At 35.3% G+C, this 17,029-nt stretch overlaps 2 protein-coding genes across 3 annotated transcripts in view; one reads left to right on the forward strand and one right to left on the reverse strand.

Annotated features, from left to right (window-relative positions):
- The window catches only part of LOC107072667 (uncharacterized), a 151,558-nt gene extending 137,832 nt beyond the window's left edge, over positions 1-13,726 (reverse strand). The window contains 1 exon segment of the mRNA XM_089179502.1: positions 12,511-13,726. Within this exon segment, the coding sequence (XP_089035628.1) occupies positions 12,511-12,934 (424 nt within the window). The 5' untranslated portion in view covers positions 12,935-13,726.
- The window catches only part of LOC107072668 (putative peptidyl-tRNA hydrolase PTRHD1), a 155,267-nt gene extending 139,382 nt beyond the window's left edge, over positions 1-15,885 (forward strand). For both annotated transcript variants that reach the window (XM_089179504.1, XM_089179503.1), the window contains exons 4-5: positions 4,348-4,537; positions 13,888-15,885. In XM_089179504.1, coding sequence (XP_089035630.1) covers positions 4,348-4,537; positions 13,888-14,186 — 489 coding nt within the window. In that variant the 3' untranslated portion in view covers positions 14,187-15,885. The remainder of the gene's footprint in view (positions 1-4,347; positions 4,538-13,887) is intronic.
- The last annotated feature ends 1,144 nt before the right edge of the window (positions 15,886-17,029 follow it).

The following is a 17,029-nucleotide window of genomic DNA, read 5'->3' on the forward strand; positions in this document are numbered from 1 at the left end:
TCATTACACACGCATACACGCATACACAATATGTATATATGTGTGCATAAAGCCACATATTCTCTCTCAATTTCTGTCTCACTCTATTTCTCTGATATGAAAACGTAAACGGCACGACGCACGACACGACACGATGTATGAATGTGTGTATATGTTTGTGCATGTTGTGTATGTGTGTGTGTGTGTAGTATCCCAAACGTGTAGTTCACATTTAACGCCAATATAACTACGTATTGTACGTTTTGCTACGTTTATCGTGGCCCACGTGTAATGACCATCATTAAAACGAAACCCATTTGCCAAGTGAGGATCGTACAAATTAGTTATTAGTTTGCTTACTCTCTCTCTCTCTCTCTCTCTCTCTCTCTCTCTATTTCTCTCTTTCTCTCTCTCTCTTCCACGATAATACATCGAAGCTGCAATAATTCGAATGATATCCGACACTTGTTAGAAGAGGATTTATTCATCTCGTCTATCTATATATATTTATCTATTTATCTCATTTTATTCCTGACCATGAGAATACAAGAAAAAAACATTATTATTACTATTATTTATTTAATATATTATTATTTCAAACGTTTCTAATGAGATTTTCGTATAATTACATGGTTCACGTAATTCAAGTCATATATCTAATTATTCTCAATTATTATTATTATTATTATTATTATTATTATTATTATTATTATTATTTTGACATAATGTAAAAAGGTATAATAAAATAATAATAGAAAATATTGATGGAAAATCATCAATGTTTAGATAAATTTAATAAAGTAATTGAATGGTTATAATGTGTTAATTATGATAAGAATTTATTTATATTGTGTTTGATATTTCATATTATTTTACTTAATTATAATATTGTTTTTATTTAAATGAGATATTTCATTATTTTGACAGAATAAGTAAAACTAAGATCTGTCGTTAATTGAATTGAGTAAATTGTAATCAAATACAGAAGGGTGTGTATATGTTACACTTAATAAAAATTTTCATGAAAATATATAAAATATAATTGCACGATGTTGTAATGAAATAAACAACTGATGTAACACGCACATTATTATTTCTTCCAGTTTAAACAAATTAAAATAACATATGTATATATATATATATATAAATTAAAAACGTATACAGTTATAATTTAATAATTATTAAATAAAACGAAACACACAATATATTTCTATATATTAATTTGCATTTGTGTTGTTTTATTAAAATGTAACATTTGAATATTATTCCAGACGTCTACCATTCAATTGTAGCATAGTATAAAACAAACAAAAAAACAAAAAAAAATGAAAGTAATAATAATATTTTTCATAAATATAAAATGCAACTTATTAAAAAAACGTTCGATAATTTATAATTGTTCACAATTTCTCATAGTCAGACATAAACAATTTCTTCTCTCTTACGTTTCTCCTTCTCATATATATATATATACATAAAATATCTAATATTTCTTAGTTATTATTATTTATAAAAAAAAAATATAAAAGAAAGCAAGAGAAAAAAAAAAAAAAGCAAGAGAATCGTAAATTTTGCTACTGATGAAGAGAAGAATTGAATAGTTCAGATGGAATAGTGGCAGTAATAAAACTAGTTGAATTATGATCAAACTTAAAGCATAATATATCGTGAAAGGATATTCTTGAAAAATTTTACGTTCCATCGTGATAGTAAATTTTCCTATGCCTAAGCGAGCAAGTACCGTAAAGAGGAGTGAACAACCAAAGAGAAATAGAAATAGAAAGAGAAAGAAAAAGAAAAAGAAAATGAGAAAGAGAATGAGAACACATGTATGGACAATAGAACAATCTTTCTATGAAATCAGATAAAAATATAAATACGATAAATTTGTTATGCAGATAAAAATCTTCGGCAAAGTTTAAATCATCAATTTATTTTAATATATTATTATAAATATTTTATATTTTATTAAACCCCTTGTTGTGTACTGAATTATCTGCAGATTTTTATTATTAATATATTTATATATTTAATTTTTTTTTTTGCTATATGAATTAATATGTAAAGTTAATTACATTTTATTTGAAATAAATATATTTATTTTATATAATAATATTATATATTATAAAATTAAATTGTATAATTTATAATTTTATATTTAATATATTAATTTATTAATATTTAATATTTAATTTAATTATATATATATATAAATCAAATTTAATATAATTTTATATTTTATAATTAACTATATATTATAAATACGAGTACATATTTTTGCAACAATATTTCAATTACTAAATATACATAAATATATTTATGTATTTTATATATTTATAAAAGCTTCTTAAATTCAGATGACGAGTCTCACTCGTCAAATGTATCCAAAGGGTTAATATATAAATATATATTATATTTATATCGATGCATTAGAATTCGAATGGTAAAAAAACAAAAAGCAACAACAAATATTATTGCTTTGTTCTTGTGAATCTTCGATGCTTGAAGAAAAGATAACGCGTCAACGAAGACTTCAAATTCTCTCATTCTCTCTCTCTCTCTTTCTCTCTCTCTTTATCTCTTGAAAATTCTATTTCTTTACTTTTATCTCTAGTTCTCTTTAGCTGAAAGATCCTTACTATAGGTGCATCTCATCCTCTTAAAGAGAGATACTCTAACAACGTGTACAAACCTATACATATATAGTTGAATCGTTAGTTCTCAAGTGTGTGGGTTTACATATATACTTAATACTGATCTGTCTGCATACTCCTTTCAATGCAAGTATAGTGCGTGTTCATGCTAAAGGAGTAGTAGCCCTTTAATACATCCAGATACCGTTTTGTTCATCTTCAACAGAGTTGCAGAATCTGCAACTGCACGCCACCAGTTCGTTCTACACGAGGATTATAAGATCGAACGAACGTTGGTTGCTCAAGAAGAAGAAGAAGAAACGTAAAATACAAATTATTTAAAAAAAAAAGGCACAAAATCAAAAGAACAATAAGAATAATAAAAATAATAATAATAATAAGAAGAAGAAGAAGAAGAAAAACAAGGAAATATCAAAAACTCGATCAAAGTTGTACATTTCTTTCGAGTTCCGTACGGTGAGAAAATATCGAGATATTTAATCGAGATATTTAATCGAGCTGTCTTACAACTTACCGTGATATTTTACGATAACTAACCTAACACGAATGAGATCTATCTTTCTCTCTTTCTCTCTCTTACACATACACTATTTCTCATAGAAGTGAAAAGTAAGTAACTAACTCGTCTTAATTATCGTCACGTTAGAAATAGATAGAAAGAGAGAAGAGAAATAGTAGTTAGAGTTGGTAATCACTTTCAATCGTTCATGTTATCTCGAAATAATCGTGATGTCGTGTGTCTTTCTAGTGGCAGATGAAGGAGATATGTAATATATATATGTGTGTGTGTGTATGTACGCGTTTCGTGAGAGATCCCCAAGCACCATTTAATTCACCAAAACGTCAAAGCTCGCTGAGTCTTAATACGTGTCATTGTATATACATACATACATTACCTATGTAGCTCTATCTATGTATGTGTGTGTGTGTGTGTATTGTTAGAAGGATTGGTTTGGTTGAAGAGACCAACGTCGTTCGTTCTTCTACGTAGATATACTATATACCTACTACAAGAGCGTGTATATTTACGTGGGTCGTACATGTAACACACCGCGCGACTCGTTTGCCGTTGAAAGGTCTCCTCGCGTGTAGCATAGATAGAACGTGTACACGCGTAGTATGCTAAATTCTGAGCATGCATCGCGTAAACGTTGCGGTCCGTCGAGCTACGTCAGCGACGGCATGCAGAAGGCCACAGCAATGGCTATCTACTATGTAGATACCAAACATATTCCATCGGATGGTACATTGATGTATGACCAAAGTCACACTAGAAGTGACCAGAGACAGAGAGGAGAAAAGGTCAAACAAACTAATCCCGAATTAGAACGGGCTATCGTATCGTATCGTATCGTATCGTTACTTGTTAAAAATATATAGATATAAGTGTTAAATGTTCTATCTAAAGATGAAAATAAAATATGATGAAGATATTATAAAGATTACAACTTGTGCATTCATTTAATTATAACAAGATCATTTTGAATAATATTTCAGAATAAAAGATTGCTCATGTATAAATGATACAGATATCAAATTGTATATATTCATATCGTTACATAGTTGAATAAAATAATTCGTAAATGCAATGGAGTAATAAAGTTAAAAGCGTAGGTTGCTTGCTTGGAAATCGTGGGAGTGACGCAAATCGGCGGACACATAAAATTCTTCTTCTTTTTTTTTTCTCTCACTTCTCTTTCTCTTTATCTTGTAGAATCACCAAGTGCAGCGGCATTCTAATTTGGGTTCTTCTCTCGTAACGACCTGGAACGAGCCGATAACGAGGAACGAGCTTAACTGGAACGACAACGACAACGACAACGACAACGACAACGACAACGGACCAGATCTGGAAAAACGTGGAACCTTTGGATGGAAGAACTCGAATGGTGGAGGAATAAAAGGTATCCCCTGTTGTAGGATAAAGAACAAGTGGATGTAGTTGAAGAATGAAAGGAATCTCTTTCTCTCTGGTGCAAGAAAGCAAGAGAATCGAATCGGTTGGTTGGTTGGTTCGTTGGTTCGTTGGTTCGTTGGTCGACTTCACCTTCAACGATGAACATCGACGCATCGGCAACGATCGTGACTCGTGCACGCTCCAATGGACCTTCTTGATGATCGCAACTATCCTAACGCAAAGAAGAGAAGAACCAAGATCCTACGTTCCATTCTCCTACCTCAGCAAATCCTATCTGGTACTGTCGACAGTTATGCCTTCAGGCTTTTCTACCAAGAAAGAGAGAGAGAGAGAGAGAGAGAGAGAGAGAGTAGAAAAGAGAGTGGGCCGGAAGGGGGTTAGGAATGAGGGACAGGAAGGGAGAGAGGACACAGTACCTTCTTCAAACGTCTTAAGATTTTCTTTACGAACAACGACAACGTCAAAGTGTTCAAAGTCTCTTTCTGATTATCGACGAATATATTCTGTGAGGTTCAAACAGAGAGAAATAATATAATGATGAAATATAATAATAGTTCATTAAATTATAATGATGGAGAGCAGTGTTTATATATATATATATACAAAATGTTTACACAAAGTGGCCTGATTACAAAAATACAGAATACAAAAGAGTTACAAATATAAGACCGACTGACTGATTGATTTGCAAAATAACTGAATACGCAAACGGATATAACAGACAGATATAGATTAAGCAGTAAAGACTAAGGAACAGATACAGACAGACTAACTAAGGACACTTTCTTATTTCTTTCCACATATTTATATAAGAAATGATAATTTAAAAGTTTATTTGATTTTGAAAGAAATCAAAAGTTTTGTTTGATAGTGTAAATTTTGTACAAACGCGAAATACACTTCATTTTCTTTTTTTTTTTTTGTTCTTTTTTTATAAACAAAATTAAAAAGATCAATAATTAAAAGGTATTTTATTTGTAACAAAACGAACATTTAAATATATCTTTCGTTTCTTTGTATCGAACAGTCATTGGTTGATCCACCATCACCATCACACTCAATATGGCATTTGACGTTTACAGCAGCCGTGATATTACCACGACGACGACGTTGAAAGTTCCGTCGAATGGTAGATTAAATGAGTCGACAGAATGTTGCCGTTAAATGTGCTACTTCATTATACGCTTTAATTGCAATTTGCCTTATTGCTTGTTCGAAATAAATCTAAATCGTTTGATTGATATCGAAATGACCAACACGTTTAAGCGCAATCTACATCATTTAACGTACAACTACGATATTATGAAGTTCCTAATTACTTAACATTGACCTAGAAATTGATTAAATCCTATCAATGATGATGATAATAATATTCTTCTAATTTAACTGACACAATTTTTGCTACATTTTCTATCTCTACGCGCGCGCGCGTCTATCTACTTTAAAATTGTCCATCTTATTTGGTCCATTAAATTATCTTTGTTTGGTCAACGCAATAAAAAAAAAAAAAAACAACAACAAAAGATAAAAAAAGAAGATAGGAAAACGTCCGTAAGTGTCTCCACCGCAATATAGGGTCATTAAAATTCATACACACGTTTTAATCACAATAGCGAATGTAATGGTACACGTAACTTGAATCCCTCTCGGGTTGCTCGGTTAAAAAATAAAAAAGAAAAAAAACACGAAGGGTATGTAGTAGAGTGGTGCAGAAGAAGGGGAAGGAGAAAGGGGGGAGGAAATCGAGAAAGAAAAAGGGGAAAAACGGGTCAGCGATTCCCTTTATCGAAACGTTCTTCTTTCCACCATCATCCCAACATTCTCGTCATCGTACTTCGGTGTTAATGTTTTATCATAGGTGTATAATAACTTGCATGTAAATACTCGTATGTGCGTGTGCGTGTGCGTGTGTGGTGTGTGGAGAGAGAGAGAGAGAGAGATACAGTTCGGTAACATCATACGCATATCACGCGAACGAATACAGTGAAGAGGAGGAGGAGGAGGAGAAGGGTGGCACTTTCCCATTCGCGAACAAACCGCATAAACTTGGTTGGGGTTCTAACGCGAGCGCGAATACAGTCACTGTGAATCGAATCGACTAATTAAACGATATTTAAGCGAGCGGAAGGTAGAAGGGCATTGAAACGTAACGACCGACTGCGATTAATGCAAATTCAACGACTTCCGAGTCAAGTGTTTCTCTCCTTTTCCCCCCTACTCCTCCTTCTCCATCTCCTTCTCTTCTTCCTCATTCTAATACACATCTACGTCCCTTTTCGATTCTACCCCTCTCCCTAGACCTATCCCTTTTCCTTTCTTCTTTCTGAAAAGTGGCCTACTCGAAATCCCTTTGAAACACGCGCGAATCAAATTGCCATACTTTAAATAACTTTCACTTTTTTTTTTGTATTAAATGATAAAGAAAATTTATTAGTAAAGATACTCGTGACAAAAATAACGTTAGATTATTAATTTTTGGTGAAATATTGTTCAATAATTTAGAAAAAATTCATTAGATTATTTTACAATGCTCAAATCTACATTTAAAATGATGGCAAAGTTTTATCATTTTCTTTTTTCTACCAGATGGACAAAATTAAAACAGCAGCAGCAGCAGCAGTATCAGCAGTGTCCTTTATTCCTTTTTTTTTCTTCCTACCCCTTCATCCTCGCCAAAAGATACTTTCGAACTTCAGGATTCAGAGTAATATTGGACGATTACGGTGATCCCGAAGATGCTGAGATAAGAAAATAAAAGAAAAAGAAGAAGAAGAAGGAGGAGGAGGAGAAAGGGTAAAAGAAAAATCTTCCAGACGACCAATTCTGGTCGTAGGTCCGTCCTATCATAAAAAAGTCTTGACCATGCTCAACCACGTGTGCGAGACAAGAAGAAGAAGAAAAAAAGTTGTTACAGTTACAACGTTAGTTAGAACGCAATCAAAACGCACCACGTGCTGCACCACCATCCCCACCAACCAACCAACCAACCAACCAATCGTAAATCGTACAACTTTCTTTCTTTTCGTTAAAAAACTTTTCTTATCGGGGAAACATGCGAAATTCACTTTGTGACGTATCTCAATGTGCGTTTATACTTCATCCATTCTCTATCTCTGTTTCAACCCTTGACAAGAACGTAGCCCGTTCCAGCTCATTCAAACCCAGCAAACCACCTCTCGTCTTTCTCTCTAAGGAGAAACTGTCGCGATGCAAGTTTCGCGAGGTGGAAAGTTTAGTTCTGACCTGTTTCGTGGAACTATGGATATACCCTTAGTTAGGAACCCCGTACTACAGACGTCGTCATTGGTATGTGCACGGCAAGACAATGTATCACCATTTTCTATTCTCCTCTTTCTATCTTCCTCTCTCTCTCTCTCTCTCTCTCTCTCTGTTTCACGGTTCTAGGACTCCGGGATAGGCAGTAATTCGGTTTCGGTACTATCAAACAAGGAAAGTAGTAGTAGGAGGAAGAAATGGTGTGCGTCTGAACAGCAAAGAATTTTACACACGTTCATAAATTTCCTTTGACGCGGAAAGATCGACGATGCGTGACGTCGATCGATTTTCAATCTAACTCCCCCTCCCCATCCTAAATTTCATTTCTCATTAATTTTATTATTATTATTATTAGTATTATAATTCTTTATCATCGTCTTGTCTTATGGGGAAAAATCTTAACGAAGATTCGTACACATCCCAAGTATCGTCTACTAAATTTTTCAAATCATCCGAACATGCACATTTTAAGGCCAACATATATACCACAAAATTTGATTAAATCATTTAATAACATTCGCTGTATATTTTTAAACTTTAATCCAATTGACCTAATAAGTTATTGATTTTTGTTTTTTTGAAGGACTTGAGATAAAAAAAAAAATATTACTTGAAGTTATCGAATGGATGCAATTTCATGTAATTGCACTTCAAAGTATTATTTAACAAAAACAAACATTAGAAAACTATCAAAAATCACATATGCAATTTTAAAAACGATCATCGCTCAAAACTCGTGCTTCAAAATACGATTTTATTCATAAATTTGCAGTTATTTTTTAATTTTACCAATTAACCTTCCAATCATAAATTTTATATATTTTTTTTTCTTTTTAATTGGTTTGATAAATTAGATTTAAAATACTATATATATAAAATAAATTTGATAAAAAAGAAAAAAAAAATATATTTTAAACGGTGCAATGTGTCATGTGCGATGATCTAGAAAAAGGGCAATGAACGATGAACAAGGTATATATTCTTTGAGATCGAAATATAGGTAGGGTAAGCTTTGTGCCCGTGTGAACGAAAGTCGACCAACCAACCAACCAACCAACCAACCCCATTCCCTTTCTCTTTCTCTTTCTCTTGCTCTTTTCTTTTCCTTTCTTTTCTTTTCTTATATCTTCCATTCTTTTTTCCTTTAGGCATGTCATCGCGATTCTATTCACGCGCGTGCACTTCGACGGACAAGATATTTCATCGGATAGAACTTGGCTTTATTCTCATCCAATACTATCTCTTTACACACTATCTAACACATACACACGTTTCTGTAATACAGTATACGTAAAATAAAACAGTGTATGTTATACTAGTGTTCTTATGTAGGTGACAAAATGTTTGTCGAAACAATTTGTCCGATGTTAATAATCTCGGACAACTCTTTTACATCCAATCAAACTTGTTAACACAACTTTTCACCTGATATTGTTTCATAGTTAATTAGATTTTATTATTACGAACAAGAACAGAGGGAACGTATTACATTGACAACAACTTGTTGGGAGGGGAATGAGGGTTTAGAAATAAAACCGCATTGTCTCCTTAAGCGGTCAATCGATAGACCACCCCACCAAACTCAATATCTTTGGCGTGAAAGTAAAGAGAAAAAAGAAAAAAAAGAAAGAAAAAAAAAGAAAAAGGAAGAGTAGTCAGGAACCAATTTATCTTCTTAGCACGTCCCTTTAATCAGATCTAGTCTTCCCTAAATACACTCTTCTCCCATTCCAAGTGGAGAAACCGTAGTCATTGTTGCGATGTTGGTTGGTAGTTAGGTTTGAAAGAATGGGAAACGCGAATAGACATAGTACGCAATTATCGATAATATAAAAGATAATACACGGTATATACACGGTGAGTCATTTCAAATAAAATCTACTTGAGAGAAATAATCTATTTCAATTAATTTTGAAATCAAACAAAAACTTATCTAACAAAAGTTACTTGAAAAAGAGGGCTAGATAAATAGCATGATAATATGATCTCGTACATTAATAGTTAATAATAATAATAATAATATTTTTGTATGTATCATTTAATATCATTTTAAAAGAGCTACAATTTAAATCGAATTAAATGGGGTAACACACAGAGGTATCATATCGTATCATACCGTAAGGTCAAAATAAGTTGATTTTTTGATTGATCAATAGAATTATTACTGATGGGTTGTTTAAAATGTCTCACTCGGTATATAATATATTATAAAGAGAAAGAGAGAGAGAATAGTTTAGGTCTGGTTCGTCGTTAACGTGTTCGGTTCGTAGGACAGTGCGAGAGAAGCGGAAGAGCCTACATAACAGGAAAAGAGGGAGGTCGATGCGAGAAGGAGAGAGAATAGATATGAGCTTCCTACGAGGGAGGAAAAGATTTATGATGCTCGTGCGTCAGCCAGCACGTCTCAATTTCGGGATGCCGCGAGTCAGGAACTCTGCTCTGCTCTGCTTTGCTCTTCTCAGCTCCCATGGTTCTCTTTCTCTTTCCTTTCTTTTTTTTTGCCTTTGTTGTCCTATGGGATAAATGAGAGGAAGAGGATAAGAGGAAATAGGTATTGCGATAAGAGGAGCAGCCAACAAAAAAAAACTCACTGAGATAGGGGTTGGTAGTGATGGTGGTGGTGGTGGTAGTGGTGGTGGTACGGGTGAAAGAAGAAAGAACACTGAATTCCGTCGAACCCGAGCTCAACGTGCGAGCCGAACCGAACTCTCCTAACTTTCTTTTCCCCTTTTCTTTCTTATTTTTTTCTTATTTCTTTTCTTTTTTTTTTTTTTTTCATTTTAGTTTTAACACATCGTTCCCTCCGCGCACACCTTGAATTACATTCAAGTAAATACTCGGAGGATACTTCTATTAACCGGTTGTATTTTTATTTCTTCAGGAGTTGTTTCATTTTTTTTTTTCTTCTCTATAAGAAGAGAAGGGTGCATTCGGGTTTTTATTATCCGCCAAAAGTTTAACTAAAACTCTTGACTATATAAGTTTTTTTATTTGGATAATGTCAAAATGGAGATTTAGAAAATTGAGTGGAGAGGGGGTGTTTGTTCGAATATATTTCTCACTGTAAAAGTTTGGATCTATCAAATGGACGTTATAAACTCGTGTCTTTTTTTTTTTATTTTTATTATTTGTGTTCCCTAACAGTACTCGGGGATAAGATTGTATCGCGAAAAGTGGAAATAAAAGTAAGAGAAATTAAATTTCTCGGTGCGCTGGGTTTGGTTATACTGCAAGGAAAAATAACGTACCATCGAAGAAGAAGAAGAAGAAGAAGAAGAGATACACATCCTACTATCGGTCGTAAATTCTGTCGACGAGGTTTTAGTTTCACAACGACGATTTCTTTCTTTCTTACTTAGTTACTTACTTGCTTGCTTGCTTACTTGCATTGTTTTTTTTTTTTTTTATTTTACTGAAAGGATCCGTCCTAAGTAAACACGCGTCTTCCTTTCCACCATCTTTCTTCTTTGTTTAAACCTCGCGACAAGTTCAGAAAGAAAGAGAGAGAGAGAGAGAGAGGGGAAGAGAAAAAAAGTCAATGTCTTTTTTACCAAAACCACATTATTTTCCCTCAGAGTACAAATTTTGTCGCGATAAGCCCCCAAGGGTTACGAACGAAAGAAAAGTGGAAGAGAAAGATGAGGAATAGTGAACAAACAAAAAAAAATGTCATCGATTATTCACAAGTCGCCGGACAGAATGTCTGCAGATAGGATCCACGAGGTACCGATAAAACTTCTCTAGCCAGGACTATTATATTAACGCCGGAAATTGCAGGAGAGAATCGTCGATTATTCCGTCGGCATAGAAAAGTTTCAAAAGTTTCCACGATACCGATGATCTTCTTCTTATTCTTATTCTTCGTTCAATCTGTTTAGTTCCCAATCCCTTTTATCACTACCCCCCCCCCCCCCAAAGGATAATTTTAATTCGACTTTGATCGTTTATCTTTTTAATCGTAAAAAAAAAGCACGGAAACTAATGTAATAATCACATTGAATTGCAGTTAAAAGATATTCTCCTCCCACGTGAAAGGTTAAAAAAAATTATTCGAAATCATTCGCATTCCATGGGTTTAAGAATTTCTCAAGGAAGCAATTGCGCGAGTTCTTTTTATATAATACAAAGAAGAAAAAGATATCTTCTCGTTCGTTTCTACACGGGTTTTGCCCATTTGAAAACTGGAAAAATCGTCAATAAGATTGTTGGATCGATTTCTTCTTTCCGATAGAGGAGGTAGTAGGTATCGTCGTTGGTCGACAAAAGGAAGTCATTTTTCGAGATCGAAATTCTCACGCCGTTTCCAGACCTCTTTTGTAAAAGAAAAATGGAGGATGCTACAATTTCCCGAGACATTTATCTTCTTATAGAAATATTGTGATATTTCTATAATATAAGATACTTTACTTTTTCGATACTTCAACTTTAGTTACTTAAAAGTGTCTAAAGACACATTTTTCTTTGCTAAACGATTGCGAGCTAATTATTTTTTATAATTTTGTCCTTTTTACGATTAAAGACAAAAAAATTAATTATAAATCGGTCGTATTAATAGGATAACGGACGTTCGATGTTGCACCCCACGTTGGGTGTTACGAGTAAAATGTAATTTTTGACAAATGTTGGATACATAAGTGAAAGCGTTTGATCGTCATCCCTTAGATAAATCATTTGATAGCTCACCTGGTGGACAATTGCATTCGGCTATGTCTCGTTTGATCCTAAATAGTGCAGCGGAGGCAGCACTCGCGGGTGCAAGCCTGTGTTGCTCAAATTCCTCCCGAAGTTCCCTCCTGAGCCTTTGCACGAGGACATCAGGATCCTGGATCCTGCATCTTGCCTCGAGATTAACGATCCTCGATTCCAAGCGCATCTCACGATACGTCAGTATACCTGATACGGCAAGACTCGCCAGACAGAGGGCGCACATCATCCAATTTATACAGGACTCCTTACGGAAGTTCGTCGTCATAATAGTTGTTGTTGTTGTTGTCGTTGGTAAAATCGGCGTTATAACGCCGTCATTAGCACGATTACGTTCCTTCTTATCCCTAGACGCGTCCGACAATGTGGACGACCACTCAGTGGCAAGTCCCGTCGACTCCATCTTCTCCGCCTCCTAAAAATTCTCCACCCGCAATTCGAAGACTTCAGGCGCGCCTCATAATCGAACTAAAATCCCGATCTCTTTTTCCTCTTTTACCCTCCTTCTACGACAAATTCACAGCCGGCATTGTCCGGTTGGAAGCACCCAGCATGCTTTTCCTAAACTCTTTATACTCGAGATAATTTTCTATTTACTCGTTTTCTCTCTTTGTGTTTTTTTCTCAGACAAAAATTTAATCGCGAGATTTCACTCGCGTCTGATCAAACGTTAGATCTAACACCGTATCAAACAATCGCTTAACACGTTCAAATAATCTCGATCATCGAGTATATATATGTATAAATATATATTCTATATACATATAACAATATACCGCGAAAATGCAAACTTTCTTTTTCTATCGAAAAAAAAAAAGGTAAAACGTGGCGGCAAAATTTGACGTAACTTCCGTTTATATCGAGTAATAGAAAAAATGAAGACGGAACTAGGAGAGGAAAAACTATTCAAGAAAAAGAAGCTATTATCTGATTCTCTTTTAGATGAAAAGAGTTAAAAAGATAGGTGTCTCGCGTTCGGGTTAAAAGTAACACGGGAATGACACGAATACGAAGCTCACGGTATGGCATTCGCAGTACGACTGGATGTGGTGGGGCGAACGCTCAGCCGAGGGCCGAGGGTTCGTTGGTTCGCGCGCGCTCGCCTCTGCTCGGCCTTCTTCGTGGTCTCCAGCCACCGACTCATCCGCCGTCGGTCGGCGGCGGACGCGCGTGGACTTCCATTCGCACTGATTCGCCCCCCACTGCCCCCCACCATGCACTCCTCTACCTTCTCAGACCCCCCACTAACCACCTCCACCACCACCTCCAGCCGCCTCCACACGTTCATTTTCTATCTCTATCTCTATCTCTATTTCTATCTCTATCTTTATCTTTATCTTTATCTCTATTTTGCAGTACTACAGTACCACCACCACCACCATATCACCATCAGCATCAGCAGCAGCAGCAGCGGCACCACCATCAGACGACACAAAGATTGCCACAGGAGCCACCGCCGTTCCATTCCCGAGGCTCCTTTTTTCCTTCTTGTCCATGTTTTTTCCTCGCTACCCATTATCCACTCGGATTACACGGCTGTGAGCACGAACAGGATTCCGAGGAACTCCTGCCTCGCGATCACCAAAACTCAAAAAGGGTATACTACGTATATATATATATATATATATATATACAACTCGACCGGTTGTTGCTAAAGAAAGAAAGAAATTAAAAAAGAGAAGGAGTAAATGGGATGTTCGATAGGCTCGTGTCGAGTGTCGCCAAGTTTTACGTTCACTGTCGACCATCGAAAGTACGACAAATTGAGCGGTCCGTCCAAGCTGACAGCTTAATTCCTAACCGGCATCCTTCGCGACTATCAATTAGTAGATCGCCGCTTGTCGATCGAACTAACCTCTCTTCCGCCTACCTACGAAAGGGGAATTTTAATAGAAGAACTTCCACCGTTAATACACATATCCCTACGGGGTGTTCCTAGGAAGCGTATGCACCGAGCACGCGTTCTATGAAGGACCTCATAATCGACTGACTATGAGAGAGAGAGAGAGAGAGAGAGAGAGAGAGAGAGAGAGAGAGAGAGAGATCGATCGATCGAATTGAAATGCTACCTTCGACGGATATATGCATGCCTGCTTTCTCTCTCTCTCTCTCTCTTCCTCTCTCTATCTGTCTGTCTGTCTGTCTGTCTGTCTATCTGTCTGTCTCTCTGTGTATATGTCGGCGACGACCCCTCTTTGCTAGCGCCCAATCGCCGACGGAGGAAACGATTATGGACTACATCCTGGAACGTACCTACTATACCGTATGAACGTATATGCGTATGTTGTATATTCGATGAGATGCTGAATCGACCGTCCTGACATCCTCGTGATGTCCACCCTAGAGAGAAAACCATTGGGGGGTCCGATAGGAAGCTGCTCGATCATAAGGAAATCGATTGGAAACTTAATTTACTTATTTAACTTTTTTTTCTTCTTTTTCTTCTTTTTCTTCTTCTATGAATTCTCATCGATCGACGATGAGAGAATAAAAATGAATTTTAATTATCATAAACGATTTTATATAAGCTCGATGAATATGCAATTTAGCGTCAGTCAAACCTAAAAGATCCGAACCACGCTCGAAAATACAACTAAGACAGCTGTGCAATCAAAACTTATCGACTCATAATCCTCCTCTCTTTCTGTTCATCGCACCAGTGAAAAGGATGAAGAAAAAGAAAGAGTAAAAGAAGAAGAAGAAAAAAAAAAATAAAAAAAAAGGAAAGGACCTCGACATCCATTTAATAGCTTCACGCACGTGCCAAACGATCAACGTCGAATATAGTTTTCCAGTCGACCAAGTGGAAGACCAACTTGTTCATTTCTCATCTCTCTGTCTGTTCCACTAATACCATCTTACTTTCAATATCTTTTCTTAAAGATCGAACATCAAACTACAGAGAACTGTTTCCCGGTAATCGAATTAAGGGGGGGGGGGTATATATATATATCCTTCCTATCCTTATGAAATTCGATCAGAGATACGAAAAGTGAAACTTGTGGGAAAGAATACTTCAGATATTATTGGAAAAGTAATTCGTATTTGTTCTCATCCATCAGAACTGATACGATGTTACAGTTGGACATATAAAATATGAGAAAAAGAAACAAGTTAAACAAAAAAATAAAATAAACTTAACGTATTGGGCACACCATTTCACGTCTCTTTAAATGTGTCTCTTTGTTCGGTACGGTAATTTTATTCGGACAATCAATTTATCATAAAGGAATGAGAAAGACAGATGTACACATTGAATAGAAAGCCGTTTAACGAACCACTGACACGCAACTATGTTCCTCCACACGATTCTCGATTGGGTTGTATTAGAAATGAAAGGAATATTATTGTGTACATATATGTGAGTCAATTTATTTATCGATTATCCTGCAAAATAATATCCTTAACTCGTTATCATCGTTTATGGCATTAATATGATCATAAGTTAGGAAATCGGATGTCGGTGTAAAAGAGAAAGCTAACGGAGCAAACGTTCCCTTGACACTTGGAATAGAAAAAGATTTTGTAGTTGGGCACCTTCGGAGAGACACACGCGCCGCATTCCAATCCTCTGTCGTCCCAAATTCCCTCGAATCGTTTCGTTCTTACCAATATCACCTTACCATTTCTAACACACAAAACTGATACTCCTCGAAATAACGCAAAATAAAAAATAGTATAATATTTTTCATTGGCTTTCCAAATCGTTCCAAAAAAGGCTTCCTTTCGTATCTATCAGCGTGACAGGATCCACTTAAGAACTTACACACACCAAACGTAATCATCGGAATTTACTGTCTTTTGGCACGCATATCATGGATTTTAAAAGCCCTTTAAATGCTTCATAAATTTCATTCAACTCGCCGCTCTGTGAGATAAGCTGAACGTTCCTTAAAAAAAAAAAAAAAAGGAAAAAAGATTGAAAGAAAAATAAAAAAAAAACATGTGTGCAGATCACACGTATTAGAAATGAAACATTCAAAAAACTAAATTTCGAGAGAATGAGACGAATGCAGAATATCAGATGTAGGATAATTGTAGGGTTCATTTGTTATAATATTATTATCATAATATTGTTATCACAACCAAAAATTATTATATGTTTTATTGATAGCATATATAATATATAATAGATAACATATTTCACACTAAGCAAGTTCTCAATTTGAAGAAATGAGACGAGTTGCTTATGGTAACTAAAATATGTATGATAACTAAACACCTCTCAGCGTGCACGAAATGCACGAACGCGTTTCGTCGAACACTTTGAAACTTCCCTAAAATTTTCTTCCTGCAGATTTTCACGACACTGTTCGGCGTTAATTTTGAGATACTTGCATCGCAATTCACAATATCCAATTGCGAATCATCTGAATAGAAAAAAAATAATGTTACAAAAGTGATCTATTGAGATTATGCTTGTCTAGTATCAGTAGAAAGGATTAAGAAAGAAATACAGGTATCCCTCAAACACCACGGTTTTTCCTAACACGATTTC

This window comes from Polistes dominula, unplaced genomic scaffold, assembly GCF_049000335.1.
Source record: "Polistes dominula isolate Pdom_NZ unplaced genomic scaffold, Pdom_raw_medaka contig_27, whole genome shotgun sequence".
NCBI classification, from domain to species: Eukaryota; Metazoa; Arthropoda; class Insecta; order Hymenoptera; family Vespidae; genus Polistes; species Polistes dominula.